Here is a 22,733-nt window from a genome sequence, read left to right on the forward strand (position 1 = left end):
AGAAATGAAAGACTTTGAGGCGCCCTACGGATCCAAAGAATTTTGAGACACACGTAACGAGCACAAGCGTTCCTGAATTTCCCGGAGGAAGGCAAGGCAAATGCCACTGCAAAAATGCCAGGCGTCTGTGCAGCGGGGGACTGAACACAATTCAGGACCTGGGATGCACAGTAAAGCGTTTGAACAGTTTAGATGTCACAAGTAAAGCATTTGGACATCCGAGGTGTCGAATTTAAAGGCAAGATCTGCGAAATATTTTTTTAAGAGTCTGGCTGTCTGTCCTCTGTCTCCAGTACAGGATGGAAGAGCTCGTCTCAAGAGTGCCCGATGGATACAAGCGTTTTCTGCAGTTCTACTGTTTATAGACGCCGTAGTCTTGTCTGTTACGCAAGAAAATGTGCATAATTTGGGAGGGTTTCCACGCGGCGTGAAGGCGTTCACACAGAATCGGTGACTACTCTAAGAATGGCGCTGAAACATCTGCAGTGCGTTCTTCACAGCTCTGGGGATCGCAGCTTGGATGCATCTCCAGTCTCCGAAAGAAAACGAAACGGGACTTGCCTATTTGCATGTGTTGAGACCTGCGACGTCGTTCCCCACAGAAAGGGCCAAGAAAGGAAACCTAGAGTGGAAAGTGCAAAGAAGAAACTTCCGCTTGAACAAGAAATCCTCTTGGCATTCCTTCGACCGACGAGATGTGCAGCGAAGCCGCGTCGCGGGCCCCCCAGTGTACAGACACCGCACGGGCGCCCGTAGCAAACGCCGCTACACGCCCATGCATGCGCTTTTACAGTGCTTGCAAGTATCCTGAGAGAAGGCTTCTTCAGGAATCCTTCCACAAAGTGTTTCAACAGTCTGCATCTCTCGCTGTTGCCGTCTCCCTATAAAAAGTGGAAGAAGCGAGAAACCGAGCACAGTCGACTCTCGCCCGATTCTTCCCACTGTGATGTAGAAAGCTGTATAGACATATATATATATATATATATATATGATTATGCATAGTATGCGATATTTATATATACATATATACATGATTACATATATATATATATATTGCTTTATATATTTCTGCAGATACTTTTGCACATGTTGGCCTGTGAAGTATTGGTGTATCTGTAAGTGCACATGTGTATAAATGAGTAGCTGCATGTAAAAAACCTGCGTTCCTGCTCCAATCCTCAAAAGAGAATCGAACCTGCTCCAAAACCATTCCCACCCTTTTCTGTGTTCGGAACATACACGCACGCACACACAATTACATATAAACATAAAAATACATATAGATATGTATTTATTTACATACATGTATGCAACTCTGTCTTCTTACATCGATATACCCGTATGCGTATATATATATATATATATATATATATAAACAGCTGAAATAAAAAACTGGACGAAAGTTGGATTTGCATAGAATTGCATGCAGTTTGGGTGCCTTTGGACCAGGGATTCTGTTGTGGAGAGAGAACGGTGCGTCGAATTGTTTTCACTTGGCTGTTGACGAGCAGCGAAGCTTCTGTCGTTGTCTTGAAAAGAAAGCAAATCCCACAAAGAAGCTGCGAGAACGCATGCAGCAAAAGCACAACACCTGCCGACACGCTAGCTGGCATCGTCGCGAATGCACAGTGGAGAAGACAGCGGAGGAGGCAGAGCCGGGGCAGACGAGAGAGAAGAATCAGAGGAAGAAGGCGGAGAAGAAGAGGCAGAAGTAGCGAAATGAGCTGAAGCAGAAGCGGAGGAGAGAGGGGAGAAGAAAGGTTGACGAACGACCTTCAAAATCCTTCGAGCCTTCTTCTCTCCGATTCCAGGGCAGCGCTCCAGTGCTTGTCGCGACGCGAGAAGAATATTCTTCACATTTCCGAAGGCGCTAGCGAGCGTGAGGACGTCGGTTTTATTCAAGGGAGAAATTGCCGTCAGAGTTTCTGTGAAAGAACCACGCAAACCACCGAAGAAAGAAAAACTGTGCGAACCACACAGAGCAGAAGGACTCCAAACCTCTCAAAACAAGCGAGCAGAGGAGAGAGCGAAGAAGACGCGCAAGACAAGGCAAAAAACTCATCAACAATTCAACGTAAATCTAGCCGATAGCCAGACGTGAACCTACACCTCACAACACACACCTCCTGCAATTTGAAAAGAAAATCGTCAAGAATTTGAAGTCAACATAGTTACTCGCGAGACGTACGGCAACATGCAACGACTGAAGAAATTTCAACACTTGCTTTCTGCAAGTAGAAACGAAGACATACATATACATATATATACATATATATACATATATATATATATATATATGCATATATCAGCGCATGTACATACACACGCAGTCAGACACGTACATGCACCTGAATATGCGTCTGTGTAAAGCTTCACAGGAAGCCGCGATGCAAATGTATCTACATATTACATATATATATATATATATATGTATATACATATATACATATATATATATATACATATGTACATATATATATATACATATGTACATATATATATATATATATATGAATGAATTTACATATTTTGAGTCTGAGGTGTCTGTGCAGAGTCGAGACAACTCGTGGACAGGACATCCAGTTTCGTTTTTCCACACGACTGCAGGTTTGCTTGTGTGCACAGGTCGTCGGCGCCGACGCCCACTGGGCAGAACTGCTATCCTCAGCTGCATGCGCGAGAACCAGGGGAAGTCGACGAGTCCCCAAAAAACATATCAAGTGGTAACGCAGCCCCTGCATGCAATTTAGGTTGGAGGGTGCATGTGCAGCTTTTTTGCGCAGAACGCGTCCAAACGCGTTTTGCTCGAAGTCGTTTTTCTTCGAAAATCCGAGAAGGACACAAATGTCGTCCACTGGTGTGGTGATCTATTTTTGGGCGAAGTCAGGCTATCAACGGTGGACTTTCGATTGACGCTTTTTCCGAGATCACATGTGGAGCATGTCTTCGCGAAATTGCGTCCAACCGCATCCTGCTCTCCCTCACGTGAGCCGAGATACTTTCGATTTTTGAGGACTTGCGTACCCAAGACGCGGTTGCAGTGCTTGGCATCGAGTTTCGCGAGAAGAGTGTCGGCAGGTTTTTTTTCGTAAGCCTTCAAAAGCTGGAGAACGCCGGCGCACTCTTGCAGGCAGGTCCCGAGCAACAAGGAGAAGCAGTGGTGAAAAGCCAGCAGAGTGACTTGCGCTGCAAACGAAAACAACGGCGAGGTGAACGCAGACACTCCAGAAACACCCAGCCGAGGGATCCCGAGCGAGTGTGGGGGAACGAAAGAAGGAAGCGCAGGAAAAGAGAGAAGAAAAGAGAGAAGAAAAGAGAGAAGAAAAGAGAGAAGAAAAGAGAGAAGAAAAGAGAAGAGAGCGAAGAGGAAGACATGAGACGACGGAGAAGAGGGAGACGAGGGAAACGAAATGAGAAGAGAGAAGAGACAGGAAAGGAAATTCACAAAACGTTAACAAAATTAATATATTCATCTACTAATACAAGTTTTGATGTAATAGCTTTGAGGAAAAAAATTACGAAAATCTTTATTTGGGACAGTAAATCGATTCTTTGTATTGCATTTTATCTTGCCTTTTACAGGTTGTGTTTTAATAGTTTTACATATCTTCTACAAAAAACATTTACAGGGTTCGAGCAATCCTGCAGGTATTGATACCGCGCTGAAAGTTGCCTTTTATCCTCACATGTTAATGGCAGATGCTAAATGTCTACGATATTTAACTGGATTCCTCTTCTTACAAGCGATTTTTGGTTTAATGGAAAAATGTTGATGGAGACCAAATGGGATTATTCTTCATTCTATCTAAGATAGCTAAACACGAAGCAAAACAATTGATGGCTAAATAGGCTTCTTACAAATAGCCTCAGGTAATAATCAACTTTTTCCATATCCTACATATCCTGGAGGTGCTCCAATTAATTTAGAAAGGGAATGTTTTTCCAAAACCTCACTCATATCAAATCGAATTAAATCTGCTTCTGAACCAAATAAAACTTTAGCTAAAAATCTAGCTAATTCAGCATTTCCTGTCCCACATGGGCCACAGAATAACTAACCAGAGGAACGAAAAGAGAAGAGGGAGAAGTGATAGAAGAGAAGAAACGAGAAGAGAGAGTGAATAGTGAAGGAAGAAGAAAGAGACGGAAGCAGAAGAGGCGGAGAGCCTTTCGGATGAATGAAAACCTGGAAGAAGAGCAGAAAGAGGGAACCGCATTTAGAGAGACACGGGGCTGAAGATACTTTTAGGTCATGTGAATTTGGAGATGAGACAGAGTTCGACTGATTGAGAGAGATATCTGCGGTGAGCCAGCTGTCCTCTTTTTCCTTCTTCTTTGCAGGTTTCGCTTCCTTTTCCGGCCGCATTTCGACCGAGGAAAGGGGGAGAAAGCAGCGTGTGTGTCAGCGTGAAGGTCCCTGGTTTTCCTCCTTTGCGGGTGTCGTTTTTTCTCACCGAGAGCGGCGTCCGGCACCTCGAGGTCGACGTGGAGAAGAAGAAACTTGTGTGTGTAGCGTCCGTCGGCGAGGTCCTCGATTCGCTTCGAGAGGTACGACGGGAACAGCTGGTGGTAGCGAAGCGAGAGAAACAGAACGCATGCAGAGGGACCGACTAGGAAGTCCGGAGCAATGTAGGCGAAGGTGTGGGGGACGGCAGTGATGAATCTGAAGAACGCAGCACAGCGCGAAAGGAGAAGAAAGGGGAAGACGCAGTGGGTTCGTCTGAGAGGAGTCCAGGCCGGTACACATGCAGACGAACGAACAGCCGCGCGGCAACACACGGCGGCGACAAAAAAGCAGGACGAAGAGAAGATGCAGCGCCAACAAGCGCATCGTCGATGTATCTCCGTCACATCTGCATACATGCAACTGTGCGCCTCAGTCTCATGTCCACAAAAAAACCAGATGCATATGCACACACAGATGGAATCCTAGCTAGAAAATCTGCACATCGTTGCCTTTGAGGTCACCTAAAGGAACTTAAAAAAAACAGATGTATGTATATATATATAGTGTATGTGTGTGTGGCGTAAATACATGGACAGAAGCACAGACTTCATTGTTTTCATTTCCACTGGAGGAATGTAACTCGTTTACTTTAAGAGCGGATTTCCTTTTTGACGAAGAGAAATGACCAGCAAAGAACCAGCGCGCTCGTGAGTAAAAGGCGGCGGGAGGGTTGCCCTCCCCTCCGCTCCTGAAGAAGAAGAGGAAGAAGAAGCGAGAGTCGAAGAGGAGGAGGAAGCGAGAGTCGAAGAGGAGGAGGAAGCGAGAGTCGAAGAGGAGGAGGAAGCGAGAGTAGAAGAGGGAGAAGAGGAAGAGGAAGAAGCGAGAGTAGAAGAGGAAGAAGAAGTGAGAGTAGAGGAGATGGGGGAAGGCAAACAAGAAGCAGGAGTAAAAGAAGGAAAAGGGCGCTTGGCGGAGCGCTGCTGCTCAGGTGCAGCCTGACTTTTGAGTTCTTCTTCTCTGGTGGCAACGCGTTTTCCGCATGTGCTGGCCGCGGGAGGTTCGTTCTGTTTCTCGGGTATGTTCATCGACTCAGACACCCGAGCTACTTGCTCCCTCGCTGTCGAGCCTCTTGCTCTCGCTGCTCTCTTCAGACTTGCAGAGGGCGTCTCCGCCATTTTCAGCATCTTTTCTCTTCCGTCGCGTCGTCGTCCTTTTGAGCATGCATTTCGGAAGAACAGCAAACTCCAGCGAGTCTCCAAAAGAGCAGGAGGCGAGGCGAGGACGCATGCACGTGAAGAAGAGAAACACGGTAAAAAGCAGAGGGGATCTCAGGAGACAAAGAGGGGAAGAGAAGCGCCTTTCCTTAAGTCTTTCCGAGTTCCTCGAAATCCACGTTCTCAAAGACCGCGGGAGCCGCAAATGAAAGACTCGACAGCCCTCAGAGAAAAGGAGACGAAAGGTGAAGAAGAGAGAAGTGAACTGTGCACAGCAGCTAGAGGAGGGGAAAAGAAGGAGCGTGAGAGCGAGAAGGTCAATTACACTTTCGAGAACACCCGAAGAAAGCGGACGCGCGCCGCAGACCGAGCAGACTCACGCTCTGCATGCGTCGAGGGGAACGTGAGAGTGTGAAGACGAACTCTGCAGAAGAAAAGAAGTGAAAGAAGACTTTGATCGCGACCTGAAAAGGAGAAACGAAAGAAGGCCGACAGTGTCTTGGCATCCCTCGCGCATGCGCTCTGTGTCTGATCAGCTAGCGGCGCCGCAGCGATTGCGGTCCTGTCTCGTCACATTCCTTGCAAGGAAACCCGCAGAGAATCAAGGAATGTTCCCTGAGAAAGGAAGGAAAAACGACCCAGGGTGTTCAAAGTCTTCTCACCAATCTCGTCCCCCCTCTTGAGACAGAAAGTAGGAGCGACGTCGAGAACTTCTGCCATGCCCGAGACGCTCACCCGACCGCGAAAAAGGAAAGGAGACGCCTCCCGAGACTTTTTGGAGTACACGCTCGAGGGTGCACTTGGGTGCAGTTCTTTCTACATGTTTCGGAGAGGGAACGAGTCTGGCAAAAATGGCACAAAAGCGAAGGTTGGAGTGAAACAATGAGCCTGAACATGCGGTGTTTCCCTGCATCGTCTCTGAACCGGCCTCCTCGATGTCGATGGCCTTCTCCGCGCAAGATGCCTTGCTTCGCACTTCATTCTCGCTCGACACAGAAAACCGCAACCCAACTAGGAGTCTCCAGGGTGGAGATACACCTGAGATCTCGAAAGCACAGAGCACTCTTCCGGGCAGGTGTCAGGGACAGCCGCTGGTCAAGCGCGCCCCGAGGAGAAACGCGAACAAACATTTCGCGTCTCCCCGCCTGTCCAAAAAACACGGAAGAGTTGTCAACGAACAGAACCCACAGACCTTCAGATGCACCTACAAACGAGAAGCAGAACGAATCCATCTCTTCCAAGTCTACCCTTTCACCTTCCGATATATACACATTTACACACATGTCCATACATACACACATACATACATACATACATACATACATACATATATATGTAGATATGTACATATTTATATCTGTAGTTTTCTCTGTATGTCTATAGATAGTTTAGAAAGTGTCTCAGCAGCAAGCACTGCATGCGTATGTCGTTTTCTGCAGTTTCTTTGGATGTATTTATCTATTCGATTGTGCAGGGCTCTGTATAAACCTAGGCGTGTGGGTCGCAACGGCTGTGCGTCCAGTGAGAGGACCAGCAGAGAGAAGACGCACTGAACTCTGTCGTCAGAACTCGTTTGTTCGCTGTTCCGTGAGATTCATCTGCCGATTTTTTTATGCGTAGACATTCGCGTGGAGCCACTCTACGCCGGAAGATCCTGAAATCGAACACTTTCCTCCTTCCTCGCTTCTCCACAGAGCCTTTCAGAAGGACGAGAAGGTCTTTTTCATTCGAAAAATGTTCTGGATCGTCGATCACTTGTGCAGAGGATCCAGTGTTCACGTGCAGTGCGGCAATTCCAGTGCAGACTCTCGCTGTTCCACGGGTTCAAGCTGCGGAAAGAGCGAGAAGCCCCGCCCCCAAAGAGACAGGACGGTCGAAGAGACTTTCGAGAAAGGAACCGCGCAGGGAGAGAGAGGGACTCGGATCGCGGCCAGCAGACGAGAAGGTCGAAACACGAACGTTGAGACAATGTGGAGAAGAAATGTCCAGTTTCCTTCTGAACACTCTGCGTGTGGACAAAAGCTGCGACGGACAACCCTGCGCTGCGCGGCCTCGAGTGAAGAGACCGCCGAAGTGAGAGCAGCCGCTGAAGACAGCCGAGACGAAGTGTCGAGTCGATTACCAAGCCACGGAGAAAAGTCAGAGGCAACAGGGTCACCGGGAGGTGCGCCCACTGTAAACAAACTAAGCGCCGGCGCCTCCCTGCGGCTTAAACGCAGAGGCTTCTCTCGTAAGCCCCACCTCTCCTCTCTTCTTCTCTGTTTTATGCGATCTCGGCAAGGAAACGAGAAAACGTGTGGATATGGTCGACTGCAGCGACTCTCTCTCTCTGGAGCAAGTTACGGAACTTCTCGGAGTTGCCTCCTTCCAATCATGACAACTCCCTGTGTTGACATCCTCTGACCAGGTCATGCGAATTCACTTGTCGCAGGGTTCTCTCGGTACAGACTCCCGTTGTCTCGTCTCTCCACAGACATAAACACGTAGATCTACACCTACAGCATCTGTACACCGCAAAGTGAACATGGATCCGCAGAAAAGTGGACCCAACATCCCTCCACTGTAGTGTGTGCCTGAACTCACATCGGCAGCTGACGCCCCTTTGCTTGCTTGTCTACGCGGTAAGGTAAACAGTCACTTGCAGGAAGTCGCACTGCAGACGAATTGTTCACATTCAGCTGGGACGCAGGACAATCAAGTTCTTTGCACACATGAGTGCATACGAGAAAAAAAACAGAAAGAGATGGAAACCGTCTTCAGAATGGAATCCCTCTTTAGGGTACAGTCCCTCTTGTAACATTCCATCTGGGGATCGTGTCTCTTCCTCCTCCTCTTTCCCTGTCTCGTGCACACTTGGATCTCTTCACAAGGGATTCGCTGAATCTCCCCGCTCTGCCCATCTTCCAGTGGCGCCCAGTTCGACAGCATGCAAGTCGCCCTCGCTCGGGTCAAGAATCTGTTCACTCCACGGACTGGTCTGCTCGGTGAACGCGTCTTCTTCTTCCACGAAAAACGAAGATGGCCCAGGAACGGCGCTGCTACCGAGCCGTGTGTCAGGGTGGCTGTCGGAAGACAGACCGGCTGTCGTCGTTCTGCCGCTTCCTTCGTTCTCCACGGAGAGAGTGACCACAGAAGGCGCGGCGAAAGACCTCGGACGAGCGTCGCTATGCTGGTACCAGTCTTCTTCCCAGCTGTGGGAGGCAGGATCTGCTGCACAAGAAAAGGGCGTCTCCGCGCCACCGGTCTCCCCTCCGGGGTGCAGCGTCCGGCTCGGCGAAAGAGGAACAACGAGAGGTTTGTGTTGCTCCTTTCGCCTCGTCTCCTCCATCTCGAGTTCTGTGAATTCCACGACGCATGCAGCGACACGCGCCCCTCCCGCACCCTTTCCGACTGAGTTACTCAGTGCCGGTGAGTGCGTCTCAGTGCCAGCCGGAACCCCAGCAAAGGAAGGGAGAGAAGCCTGGGATGCCGAAGGCGTTCCTGAAAACGAAGGAACCGTGTCGCTTTCGCGACAGCTCCCGTACCCTCCGCGTGCGACCCCGATGCCGCTGGCGACAAAGTGGCAAAAGCCTGTGTGGAGTCCAAAGGGAGCGCTGTGGGCGGAAACTTCTGCGCTTCCCGTACATTCAGGTAAGTGTTTCTCCGCAGCCCAAAAGACTCTGGACGGACTCGGCTCAGTCGGCAGACTGGGGAGGCTTCCGCCGGCGTTCGAGGGCTCGCTTTTACGAGTGACACCATTTTCAAGGGTGCCTCTGACGGCGAATTCGCGCGTGATCCAGTCTCGGATGCCCCAGTAGGCCACGAAAATGATGACAGCGCATAAACTGACGCGCAGCAAGAGAGGGAAAGGAGCTGGCCTGTCGTTCTGCCCCCCTGACGACCCGCCAATGACTGGGCGGGCAAGAAGCGACCGCAGCCTCTGCGGGACGGAAGACGCGAGGGAGGCGAAGGACGAAGACGACGAGAAGAACTGCGAGGAAAACAGAATGCGCGCCATCTCAGATGCTAAGTGGACGTCATCCTTGCACGGGGTTCGATGTGTACTCAACTCTACATCTGAGCAGTCCTTCGTTCATAGCATCGTCTAACGCAACATGTAGGCCTGTAAGATTCATACACCTTTCTTTGCAGCAGCGTCTAACGTAGCAGATAGAATTGTCAGAATCCGCTTCGATTCTCAAGTGAGCATACTCCATCCTTGTACGGTTCGTATCGACTTTTGAGTACTCAATACGACGTTCCGGAGTCCTTCGCTTACAGCGTGAACCGGCCGACTCAGGAGCTTACCGTCATTCTCGACGTTGTGTGTCCGGGGACGGACGTTTGTCTGTCTGGAGTTTTTGCGGGAGCGAGTTCTTGTCGCGGCGCTGCTGCGAGTTTCTGCTTCAGGGACGCATCGAGGAATCCTGCAGAGGCCAGAGAGCGCATTTCCTGGAGAAGGAATTCGTTGTTGAGTGTTCTGGCGGCGTCGAGAACGTCCTGGGTCGCGGCGACGGAGATTGCTGGCACAGCTTTCGTTTGGCGCGTTTCTCCCTCTGGGGAAGCTGAAGAGGCGCTTGCGGCTTCGCGCTTCTGGCCATAAACGCCAGTCTTCTCTCCCAGGGTGGTGGCTTCGGGCGACTGCGCCGGCTTCGCAGGAACGGTCGAGGCTGTTCCGGTGTCCCCTGTCGGAACTGCGTTCGCGCGTTTGTCGAAGTCGAAGAGAAAAGGCAGCGGCCGGCTCATGTTCGTCGACCCGGAGGGGCATCCGGCCTTGGCGGCCATCCGCATTTCAAAGTGGCAGAGATCCAGTTGTTGACAGAGGGAAAAGGGAGCGTCCGCGTCAGACATGTCAGGACGCTGGTCGAGGTTGCACTCGATTCGGACATTTACGCGAACAACTTGCGCGGGACACGCCGGTTCGTAGAAGCGGAAATTCGCTTGAAGTCCCGCCTGCGGATCCAAAACATCTATGGGATCCCAGCGAGCATCTTCTGGATCCTTCACCGTGCCTTCAGGTGTCGGTACACCCGAGTGCCCGCTAGCTGGTTTGTCAAAAGTGTGCAGCCACTCCTGGTCTTGGAGTTTCCGCAGTTCTGCACGCCACGGCGTCACGGGCAGCGGGTCTGGGAGGAGATTTTCCAAACAGTTCCCCTCCGTCACTGGCCCTTTGAATTTGAAAAGGCGCCCGCGCCGACTGCGTGGAGACGGTCGCAGTTCCTCGTGGCGCTGTGTGCAGTCCTGACTTAGCACGCGACACGGGTTGAACGCGTAGAACACCGCAGACCCGTCGGCCAGTTCGTAGTGCGGATCTGCCCGGCGAGTGAGGTCTTTGTCTCGCGATCTAGCCGACTCTAAACCCCCCCCAAAGATCGTCGCGACGATGCTCGCAAAAACCTGAGAGCTGCCCCGCGTGGCGTCCGCGTGTGTGGCCTTGCAGACCCAGCCGGTCGGCGGGGCACCCGTGACAAGCGGCGACAAGTCGTAAGTGACTTCTTTGTCCAGAAAAAAAAACGGAATCGTGAGGTGCGAGAACGCCGCGCACCGCCGATCTGACGGCTCGCTGGTCTCAGCGGCCGTCGCTGGAACCGAGAGAACGGACAAGCAGGCTACCGTGACAAAGACTAGGGATGCGACGGATCCAAATCCCGAGTTGAAACGCGCAAACAGCCTCTTCGTACCACCGCGAGAAATCGATTTCTGTGGAGAATCCGTTCTTAAGGAACGTTCGCAACTGCTGCCCGACCGCGCTGCAGGGTGCGGGAGGTCGGCCACTGGAGTCCTACGAGACTTACGCAGAGAGACAGAGGAGGGAAACAGAAAAGCGGAAGAAGGCTCATTCCAACCAAGAGAGCTCGTGAAATGAGTGGTGGGCGCGCAACAGGCTGGAGAGCGTGAACATCGCCTAGCGGCGCTGTGTCTGTGCATGGCGGCGGCTGTAACCAGTTCGCCCTCCCAACCGCGCCACGTCGGGACGACGCAGAGATTCGCTTTCCCTTGTCGACACACCGCCATGATTTCGCTCAAGAAGAAACTCCAGCTGAGCACCTCGGGAAAATCGGAACTCGCAGAGATGTCTGTACCATTTGGAGGGAGGTTGAGGATGGTTGTCGAGTGCGGGTTCACGAAGCAGAGACGCGCGAATGAGTCATCTGATGACTACGTGCAAATGGACGGAAGATGTTGCACAGGCGAAAGTTGACAAAGGCTTCGTCGAGGGCTAAAACACGTGCGTTCTTTTGAGGAAACGAATTCCCTGTCTCGCGAGGAAGACCCGCGGAAACGGCCGCTTCACGCGCTCGGAGAGCGTGTCGGTCGAATCCGTGTTTCTGAAGAGTTCAAACGAAGTCGTTTCGCTTTTTAAAGAGCAAAGAAAAGGAAGCGGGTCTTGCTTCTCGCGACACGTGACTCTTTTGCGAGAGGAACTTTGTCTTCACCCGCTCCCCCCTTTCGCGACGAAGAGGCCGCCCACCACTGAGGTCAGCTAGCCGTGGGTCGAGGGCTGTTTAAGAAGACGAAAAGAAAGAGTCGTTCCGATTTGCACTTCCTTCCCATCTTCGCGGAACTCTCCTTTACTTTTTTTATTGAAGTCAAGGTGTTTTCCACTCTCCACTTCAGACGCCTTCCCCAGTTTTCTCCAGAGGGTCCACCCGCACGAGTGTGAGTCACTCGCACTGCGCCCTTGCGAGTTGGCTGCGTGTCACCGGAGGACACGCGGGGTGACCGCCATCGCAGCGATTTTCAGCTTTTTCTTTGAAACGGTTTCAGGGGAACTGGCTGATCTTTTCTCCAGAGAAAAGCAGCGCAGGAGAACTGAGTTCTCTAACGCTCGAAGAGTTCCGCAACAGCAGCACGTTCTGCGACCTTTGGGAGTGCGCAGCGAAGTGACCCCTCAGGCCAGTCAGTGTCTGCGACGGAAAACACAGCAAACGCCGGCTTCAATTTTTTCGCCGCGAAGCCTTTGAGTTCCTTCCCTCCCTCCAAACCTGCTCGCCGCGATACATAGACTGGAGAGTTTTAATAAAATTTTTTAATGAGGCACCGTCTTCAAGAGGAATCTTGGGGGCTTGCAGTTGAAAAAATCATTCTGTGAAATTGGGAGGCGGGTGGAGCACGCGTTTGAGAGTTGCGCAAGTTGCTTCTCTGCGCACAGTCCGAAAAAGGAAACATGCAGAAGGAACGAACGTGAATTCCATGGGGGAAATCTTTTCTCGAGTTGACCGGCACAACTCGACAGGTCGCAGGCGCTGAACGGGACGCACGACTTCGGCGGCGACCGATTGTAGCACACTGCTAGATACAACTATTTGACAGATAAAGAGAGGTCGAGAGAGGGCTGATGTGCAAGAGTTCGAAAGCGAAGAGAAGAAGAAACGTGTACTAGCCACCGAGAGTGTAAATCAGCGTAAGTGTGAGATCGGGACACAGCAAATACTGCGTGGTACTCGAAATTCGATTCCAGGGATAACGATGCATTCTTCGCTTAGCAAGCGCTCATGAGTAGATAGATGCATCAGCAGCCAACTGAATTTTTCTTAGCGCCACGGAGGCACATCCTAAGACAGAGAGAGCCGCGTAATGCAGAACGGTTAGGTAATCTGGAACATCGGGGTGACAAAAACTCTTTAAGCAGCTGTCCTCACATCGCGTGCACGCGACAACGTCGGCAGGAACAGGCTTTTCCCTGCTACAGGCTGGAGGTGGACATGTATTTCTGCTGCGTCGTCGACAACAGACATTTTCGATGTCTTTCTGCAGTCTTGAGGACCCCGATACCGTCAAATCCCAGTGCATGGTTCACATGGAAACTCTGCAGAGGCACATAGGTGACGTGCGCTTCTGGTACGAAGCCAGTCGGTACTCTCAATGGTGCAGGGATGTGTGACCAGTGGGTAGCACATTTAAAGTTTTTTTTGTTATCTGTGTTGAACTGCGGTACAAGTCTGACGTCCTCTCCATGTCGGTATTCTCTGCTCTGCTTCTCGACGGCGACTTTCGACTTTGAAACAGATAGAAACAGCAGCCAGACCCACTCAAGTATGGTTGACGTTTTGCCATCAGCCATTAACGTAAGGGGACAAGAGGCAAATTTAAGAGAGCGGTTTCTACGCCTCCGAGGTTACTGCAACCTTCCAGATGTAAGTAGAAGACACGCAAAGAAAAAAACGACTGCATTGCAAACTCCGAAGGGCCAGATGAAGAAAGCAACGGTCGAACTCGTAGACTTTCTGCATGTCCACGCCAGGAGAGTAAGGAAAGTGGAACAGTGTGAAGGACTGGCTTGCAGTGTTAAGAGAAGCCGTGTTCCTATTCACCACACAGGCACTGAAATCGCAAAAAACCAGGTGATTCCCGTTGCGCAACTGTTTCGCGGGTCGTCTTCTGAACTTTACAGCAGCACTGTGCTCTACAGAGTATATCGGGCATTCGACCGACCTTCCTGCGACAGATAAACAGGTCTTGGATTAGCAGGTTTTCTGTGACGGGCAAAATTCGGCATCAGCCGCAATTAGACGCTGTATACTTCGAGGGAAGCGAAGGCAATCAAATGCTGCATGCGGCTTCAAGGCTGGTCGTCAGAAGTGGCTAGAGAGAGATGCGTTCATTCCTCAGGAGCGCGGTGTTCTTTCCGCATTCCTTCCGTGTGTTTTTGGCAGTTGCCAAGCCTCAGCAGCTTCGCCGTGCACGCTAATCCAGGCAACCAAGAGCAGCTGAAGAACGACAATTCCAGCCATGCAACCCTCATGTCATGCGAAGTAGAAACGCTTTGCAGTCCACCCCGCGGATTTCCGCCATCAGGACTGCTGAAAAACTTGCAGACCTCCCGACAAAGACCTTGATACTCTGTTCGAAGTTTCCGCGGTAAAAACCTGTGAAGTGCACTTGCACAGAAAGGGCGCTGGCTGCTGAATCACTCAGGCAGCCTCGCGGCTGGGGTGGTAAAAACAGACCGACAGACACCGCAACTCTGACATAGCCCACGGCGCGCTACGAAGAAGTTGCGTTCATGCATTCTGCGCATCGTCCACACGACGAAAACGTTTCTGGTCCGTCAAACAGGGAAGAACGCGGCAAAGACGCTCCGAAATCGCAGGTGTCTTGACAAACCCACGGGAAAAAGAATTCACGAGTGCCACACGCTCTGACCGCGACAACGCATTCTACACGGAACCGACGAGACAAGGAAAAAACAAGCGCGCCTGCAGAAAGGGTCTCTCTCGGGGGAAATGTGTTTAGAAAACGCGCATCCCTTGCTCGACTGCACATCTGCAGAAATCTCCCCGCATGCAGTCGCGGAACCAGGGCGCCTCGTCTCTCCGAATCTGCTTTCCACGTGAAGACGAGTTTTCTTCAGCGCTCCCTGTGAACTTCCTGTTTCTCCCGCCCCGACGAAAGCTGCTGCGTCTCCCGGCCGCTCTGCTCTCAAAAACTCTTTGCCTTCGGAGCCTCGAGAGAACAACTGAAACGTGGAGTTTCTCAATGAGAAAACGGAGACTTCCACCGACGGACTCGCGTTGCAGAGAACTTCTCGATGAACTGGAAAATGACGTCGCACAGAAGGGGGTCGTAGTCCGGACCCTGGACGCAACGAAAAAGAGACAGACAAGAGGACTACGCGAAAGGAGAGAAACTGCCGGACAGCAGAACGGTTTCGAGCAACGCCGCAGCACACAGACAGCGACCTCGCATGCCGCAGCGCAGAAGGAACTGTCGAACAGCACGAACTCAGGTAATCCAGAAGATCTGTCAGATTTGTACTCCACACCCAAGTCCTCGCCCTTCCGCAGATGTATTTCCCGGGAGAAGGCAGATAAAAGAAAGAAGCCTGGGAGAGAAAAAACGAAAATTCGAGAGTGAAAGCGACAGAGGATACGCGAGCAAAGGTGCATGCACAGAGAAAGTCGGCAGGACACCAAGTTCCACACGTATATGCGTAGGTGTGTATGCAGTGTGTCAGCGTACTTATGAATTTGATGTGAAAAAAGTACACGAAGACTCAACAAAAACGGACAGCTCTGAGAGAAAACAACACCTGCTGAACCTAGAGAGAGGAACGTTGAGCGCACACACACCTCGGAACCAAATAACATCAAGAGCGAAACGCCACCAATCTGTGTGAAAAATCTTGTCTCTCACCTCCAAGTCAAAGTGCCCGACATCCTCGACGATCAGCTTCTCCTTCGGCTCTGCCGCTCTTGTGAAAAACACAAAAACCGACTATCAAACACGCACGCGGTGAATGCGCGACCTGCGACGTCCACCTATCGAAGCGCCTACATTCCCACCCAGGACGACCGGGGAAGACACAGCGAGAAGAAAAAGGTCTCTGAAAAGAAATCTAAAACATGCATAAAGGAATGTGGTCGATGCAGAGAGTTCTACACATATGTCCATACACATAGTTTAGCACATGCATATTATAGCCTGTGCATATGTATATATATATATATATATATATATATTTACGGGCAGGGAGACACGCATTTCGTGGAGAACATCACGACGAGTGTACAAACCGGTGGATGAGGACCCGACTGGAGAGCGAAGCAGCTGGCCTAGGAGAGAGAGAAAAGCGTTCCAGTTGTTTGAAGAGCGGGATGCCTACTTGTTGAAGAAATGTTCAAAGGTGGAAGTTGACGTGAAGCCATCTCCGCCTCCGTGAATGAACAGCTTCGGTTTGGGGCTCTCTAGAATGCTTTGAAAGTGGCGACTGCATGCAGAAAAAGGACGAAATCAGGAGTTCCGAGCACTTTCGAATACTCTCGCGAGGACTGGCTAGTCACGAGACCGCGAAGAATTCGCACAGGCAGTCCCACACTTTTTCTCAAGGGAGAAAAATCTAATTCTCCAGAGCACACGCACGGCGACGCAGAGAACATTAGAATTCCAGGCACCTAAAGGCATACGTTCACAAATATACACCCGCAAAAGTCGATCAAAAGTCATACAAATATATCCATCCAACGTGCTAGCTACGCATGGATGCGTCTTGAATACTTCTAGGTGCCGGTCTATACACATACATATACACATCTCCCTATATGCATCTACCTATATACATATATATATACATATATACATACATATATATATACATATAAATATATATATGTATATCTACGTCCATCTACGTATATACATGAGTATAGACCACTTGATAGAAGTGAGAGGAAGGGCAATGCTACGCCATCTAAGTTAGAGGTCGTACAGACGAGTGTCAGAAGAGAGGAACGCGTGGAGGACGCGGTGGGGTCCGCCACGAGGCCAGACAAGTCTACCTGAAGAGCAGCGACGCGAAGAAGCCGAATGTGTAGCCTATGCCCACCCACCCCTTGACTTCGGGGACGAGAGGCACAGCGCTCCCTGCGCAACAGCAGCACAGGAAACCGAGATCGGAGAAACGGAGAGAAGGAGTGAAGAGAGGAGAACGCAAGCACTCACAGACAGCAGCGCAACGACCGCGGCGTCATGGAGCAGAGAACAGGCAGACGCAGGAGCAAAAAAAAGAAGGGAAAACGAAAAAAGGAGAAAAGTCTTCCAGATCTCACCGCTGATAGCAGCTCCCGCAGAAGTCCCAATGAGGAAAATCGTTCTTGCGTCGAGATTATTCTTTGCCCATTCGCACACCGCCACAGTGTCTTTCACCTCCGAACTCCCTGTGAGGGTCGCTCTGACACAAGCAAAGATGGAGAAACACACAACTGTCCACTGACATCACCTCACATATTTACAGATACACCTGTGAGTCTATATCTACACGTATACAGAGCTAGCCACGTTTGCGCCTATCTCCTCACATACATATACATACATACGCATATATATATATATATATATATATATATATATGTAGAGACAAAGTAATACATTTGTCTGTGCACCTCTTTATCGAGACAACTTCATCTGTACATACGTATGTGAGTGCCAATCTACGTAAACATAGATTTATGTGTCTGTGTCTACCTGTCGATGATCTGTATCAGGTCGCTCTAGGCAAATCGTTCCGTCGACGTGTAGGTATCTTTGCATTGAACCGGACTTCTTTGTCCTTTTCTGTAGCTGTTCATCACTCTCTCTCTCCACCTTGTGGTGTCTGCTTCTCGAATTGTCTCCCGTCTGGAGCGTCTCTGCTTTCTGAGTCTTTCACAAGTAGCCTTCTCAGCGAAGGTGCAGTTCTCTGCCTTCCTCCGCTTTCGGAAGACGCGTGCGTTTAGAGCGTTCCTTTGGTGCATTTGTGCATGTCCGCTACACCACGGTTTAGCGCTCAGGGTCGGAGTTCGACATCGGACTTCTCCAAGTTCTCTTTGCTCACCTTCCGCCGGAGGTTCCGGCGCCTCGCAGGTCGAACGTGATGCACGGTATTCCTCGACTGGCGAGAATGCGCGCCTTCCCATCGACCAAGAACCTGGCAGACACCCAAGAGAAACAGAACCAGGACTGCTGCGAACGAGACGAGACGCTCGGAAGAGAACGGCGGAGACGCAGCGAAGAGACACGGCGAGGAACGAGCCGAAGGAGACATAAAGAAGAACCACCCGTGATAGACGCGGCAGAAAGAGAGAAGGGCGCGAAAGAAGAAGGTGGAGCTGAGACAATTGGAGAAGAAGAGAGACGAGGGGGAAAGCAGAGATAAAAACGTCTGCCTCCATTCTCGAGCTCACCTTCGGCCACCCATCAGAGAGTACTGGTGCACAAAAACTGCGATTGGAGAAGCCCCAAGTCTCAAATGACGAAACTTTCCATCTTCAGCCAGTTCATCACGCGGCTTGCTCTCCCCCTTCTCTGCGGTCTCTGTCACTCCTTCTCTCGAGGAAGAAGAGTGAGGCTGAGAAACAGGAGACAGCGAGTGCGTGTGTCGGAGCGAGTTTTGCTCGGAAGAGTCTCCTGCGAAGGACGAGCGAGAAAGCTCAGAAACGACCATCGACTCCGACACCCAGAGAACGCCGTCCAGCCTGACGCCGCTGCCGGCTAGGCTGCAGGTCGTGAACGGCAGACTGAGCAATCTGCGGCAACAAAGAGAATACACTGGCCACTGTCTTGGATTGAACGTCGACGCAGACGCAGAAGGAAGAAGAGAGATAACGCGACTCTGAGAAACCGCGAAACACGATCGCCGAAAACGCCAACAGCGACTCAGCGCGTGCTGTCGCTACACCTGAGCAGACGCGGGCGAATGCACGACACACATGCGCGAGGTTTTTTTCCGGATCAGGACGAGACGCAAAACGAGCTTCCAGATCTTGGCAAAGACATGCGAATAAGAAGGTCGTAAAGTGAAGAAAGATGTGGCTGGATCCAGTTGTTTGAGACAAAGAGCAGAGAGAGAAAAACATGTAGACACATGCAGGGGCGCATACGCAGGGAAGCTTGACAGGATGCACAGAAACTTAATAGAGATCCTCAGATAGAGAGGCAGGCAGAGAGACAGACAGAGAGCGAGAGACCGATAGATCGATCGACAGAGACGTAGAGAGTTAGATCCATAGATACAGAGGGGATCGGGGATATCGAGATACATCGAAACTTAGAGAGAGACACAGAAAGCTACACAGGTACAGACACATAGATGTCGAAGGGAGAAACAGACGCAGATAGAAGTGATCCATAGACATAACCGATAGGTATATGGACAGTTGGAGAAAACGCGTGTGTTCTGGATGAAGCCTGATGCCTTGAGAGGAAAAAGAAACGAACACTTAGGGATTTCGCCTTTTCTCTGAGGTGTACGTACGGCACACGTTGTCGGCCGGAATGGAGTCCCGACTCGGACGTCGAGGATCGACTCTGAGCCTTTCCTGATGACAAGCGCCTCCCTCTGCGTTTCGCATGTGCAAGCGGTTCCCTCCGGTGGTTTTCCTCAGCTTCTTCTTTCTCGCCTTCGTTCCCTGAATCTTCCTTTTTCACATCTCCCTCTTTCACCTCTTCCTTCCTTGCATCTCCTTTCTTCTCGCCTTCTGGCAACCCCCGAGTCATCGTGTTGCTGTGCTTGGAAGACAAGGAGTCGCCAGCTTCGTCTCCTCCACTTTCCTTTTCGCCGAAGAGGAAGTCGGAAGCCTCTCCGGGCGACAGAGAGCCCATCGCGACGACCTTGGAAAAGAAGAAAAAAGGAGAAAAAAGAAAAAGAAGAAAAAACGAAAACGGATAGGACGAAAATGAGAAACGGGGAAGACGATGGGGGCAAGGCAGCGGCCAACGTGCGGAAGAAAGAAAACAGAAGACGCAATGTCCTGAACTGCATGCACTGGAGAGGAAAAGGGTGAGGCAAAAAAAGTGACTTCTTTCAAAAAACAATGTATTCACAAACAAACGAACTCGACACAGAGACAGAAACGGATATATATATATATATATATATATATGTATACATATATATATATATATACAGGGTTTAAGCTCGGTGGTGGAAGAGAGAAACACCCGGGGCAAGACGGAGAGACAAAGACGTATCAGTATCTGCTCATGTCTCAGTTTCTGTAGATCCGCATGTGCACATAGCTGTGTATATGTTTTTGATTCGGCATACGTCCGTGCATAACTTTATGCACAATTCACATATATATATATATATATATATATGGAATCATGGATTTCCCTTTCTCTCCCTCGAGGTCTTTCGGCCGTTGGGACCAGCTGTTTGAGAAGTGTAGAAGGAAATAGGTGTGTCGAAGAAAACAGTGTGAAGAAGGGTGCGTTTCTGCTACGTCTTTTCATGGCTTGTCGACTCCGCGCGGGATGCCGAAGAGGCGGGAGCCGCCGCGACAAAAGCCGGAAGGCAACACCATAAAAGAAAAAGGAACGGAACGCGAGCGAGGAAGAAAGCTGGCAGGTGGGGGAAAAAAGGAAGAAAACTCGAGAGGAGAACGCGCGTCACCGCAGGGTGTCGGAGGGAGTCCTTTTCTAGCTCGCTGGCAGCCGGGAGTCGATACACCCCCGAGGGACTTGGGTGTGGATCCGCAAAGAACGACGCAGAAGAGGAAGAACTTCGGAAAGTTTTCTCCGTTTATTGCACGCGACGATGCAAGGGCAAAGGAAAGAAATAAAAACCGAGGCACCGAAGGAACGAAAAGCGAAAGCAGAGGCAGCAATGGCGGTGGCGAGAGTCACTCGCGGAGACATCAGAACCTGTCCTCAAGATGCCAGTGAAGAAGCAGCGCGCAAAGAGAAAATACACGAGAAAAGCCGACGCGAGAGACAGAGACGAGGGAAACGGATTAAAACGCGAGAGAAAAGAAAAAGAAGAAAAGAGGAAGAAAACACGGAGGGCATCACAACCGCGTCGCCGCCCGTGGGTTTCGAGCGACCTCTCCCGATGTCGTGTATGTCCATCAACTTCAGGTACTTGACAGTTTGCGCCGAGTCAGAACGCGTTTTCTTCCCTTTTCTGGTGTTCTCTTTCTCTTCCTTTTTGTCGTCCTTCTTCTCCCGGTTTTCCACGTTTCCTCAGGACCCAGAACTTTCTCCGTCTCGTGTTCGTGCTCTTCCTCGCTCTTCAGCAGGAGTTTTTCTCTCCTCGTTGGTCTCTCGCTCTCCATCTTTCTCCTCGCTCTACTGCTCTGTCTCTCTCTGTCTTGTCTTGCGCTCTCTCTGTCTCTGTTCACCTCTCGTCGTCTCCCTCTTCTCGTTCTTCTCCTGTGTCTCCCCGTGTCTCCGCGCTTCTTTCTGTCTCCTGGGTTTTCTCTCTCTTCTCGCACCACGCTGTCTTTTCTTGTTCGCTCCGTGTCTCTGTTTCGCACTGTCTCTTCCTCGCTTTCCACTTGTCTCCTCATCTCCAGTTCGAGCGACTCTTCAGGCCTAGAGGACTTCGTGTATGGGTGATGTTTCGTTTCATCAGCGAGCGGTTGATCTTCACACTCCGAGCGACGCGTAGGAACGCCGGCACACTTGCAGCGCCATTTGCCGCCGATACCACGCCTGCGGCAGCTCAGAGTTTCCGCTGCGGCCTCGTTCTCTCGCCTCTCTCGTTCTTTTTCCTCCGACTTCCGTGGCGGATTTTTGTTTTGTCAGCCCGGAGTGTGCGAGAGCGGTCGGCGAGGAAGGACAGCCTGGCCAAGAGGAGACAGAGAACGGAGAAAAAAAGGCGCGAAAACCCAAGAGAAGAGGAAGGCTAGAGACACCACACACACACACACTGAAGAAGAGAAACTGACAGAAACACGAGAAGCGAGAAGAGAACCAGAGATGAGAAGAAGAACTGAAAACATGAAGAGGCAGAAAAGGGAAGAGAAGAGAAAAGAGAAGAAGGCCAGCTGCCTTGACCCCGAGAAAAGGTGTGAAGCGTGGTTTACAAAGGAAAGTCTGGGGAATGCTTGTGGCGAGCACATCCCGTGTGTGTCTCCCATCTCCAGGCTGCCGGTCTCTGAACGTTTTTCTTCTTCCAAGTCGACCTCTCTTCCTCTTTCAGTTCTTCTCTGTCGGCCCTTGCGGGTCCTCTGCTCGCATGGCCTTCTTCGCAACATATCCAGACCGTCTCGCCTCTCCACTGACTCCATTTCGAGTCGAGAACTGTTGACGACGTCACGTTCGGGTGGTTAAAGCTCGAATATCAGATAGCAATCGTAGATTAATAAGAAACTTCTGCCTGATCTCTTTTCACAAAGCCAACAAGAGAGTTCCACTACAGACGAGAAGCCGTCTCAGTCCGCATGTTCAGAGACAACTGAATTTCCAGCGTTTCAGAGGCAATGCATGCTGAGTCAGACCAGCGTCCTCGCACGGCGGTAGTTCACCGACAAGGACTTTCTTTTTCAGACGAGGCGGGAGTTCGCGGTCTCCTTCGGAGGAACTTTTTGGGACTTCTAGCGATTCAAGAAGCTTCACCTCTCACTCGCACTCTATGTGTATCTAGATGAGTATTATTCCTCTCTCTATTCGTACGCAAATATCCGAAACTAGCTACGAGTACGACGATGTACCCAGATCTACATTTCCTTATCTCCGCATCTACACACACAAATACACCCTATACCCTATATACAGATACAGAAACTCGTATTTCCATCTTTCTCCCTATGTATATAGATAAAGATATGTATATATATATATATGTTTGGATACAAAGAGTGAATAGAGAACTTTGAGACGAGAGAGGTGGC

At 50.6% G+C, this 22,733-nt stretch overlaps 3 protein-coding genes across 3 annotated transcripts; all 3 read right to left on the reverse strand.

The window, feature by feature from the left end:
- Positions 1–1,070: 1,070 nt before the first annotated feature.
- TGME49_249330 (DNA repair protein rad10 subfamily protein) lies at positions 1,071–6,099 on the reverse strand. Its single transcript, XM_002367226.2, has 4 exons — positions 5,096–6,099; positions 4,455–4,663; positions 3,025–3,186; positions 1,071–1,925 (listed from the first exon to the last, which is right to left on the reverse strand). The coding sequence occupies exons 1-4, from the start codon at positions 5,629–5,631 to the stop codon at positions 1,603–1,605; spliced, it is 1,230 nt and encodes a 409-aa protein (XP_002367267.1). The 5' UTR covers positions 5,632–6,099; the 3' UTR covers positions 1,071–1,602.
- A 1,319-nt stretch (positions 6,100–7,418) lies between these two features.
- Positions 7,419–12,286, reverse strand: TGME49_249340 (hypothetical protein). The gene is made up of 2 exons (XM_018780892.1): positions 9,949–12,286; positions 7,419–9,631 (listed from the first exon to the last, which is right to left on the reverse strand). The coding sequence occupies exons 1-2, from the start codon at positions 11,653–11,655 to the stop codon at positions 8,525–8,527; spliced, it is 2,814 nt and encodes a 937-aa protein (XP_018635030.1). The 5' UTR covers positions 11,656–12,286; the 3' UTR covers positions 7,419–8,524.
- Positions 12,287–14,347: 2,061 nt separating this feature from the next.
- Positions 14,348–21,965, reverse strand: TGME49_249350 (esterase/lipase/thioesterase domain-containing protein). The gene is made up of 8 exons (XM_002367228.2): positions 19,373–21,965; positions 18,303–18,644; positions 17,954–18,046; positions 17,190–17,311; positions 16,920–17,004; positions 16,247–16,351; positions 15,778–15,835; positions 14,348–15,219 (listed from the first exon to the last, which is right to left on the reverse strand). Exons 1-8 carry the CDS (start codon positions 19,717–19,719, stop codon positions 15,118–15,120), a joined length of 1,254 nt encoding a protein of 417 aa, XP_002367269.1. The 5' UTR covers positions 19,720–21,965; the 3' UTR covers positions 14,348–15,117.
- Positions 21,966–22,733: the final 768 nt, after the last annotated feature.

The sequence above is a fragment of the Toxoplasma gondii genome, chromosome XII (genome assembly GCF_000006565.2).
Source record: "Toxoplasma gondii ME49 chromosome XII, whole genome shotgun sequence".
Classification (NCBI taxonomy): Eukaryota; Apicomplexa; class Conoidasida; order Eucoccidiorida; family Sarcocystidae; genus Toxoplasma; species Toxoplasma gondii.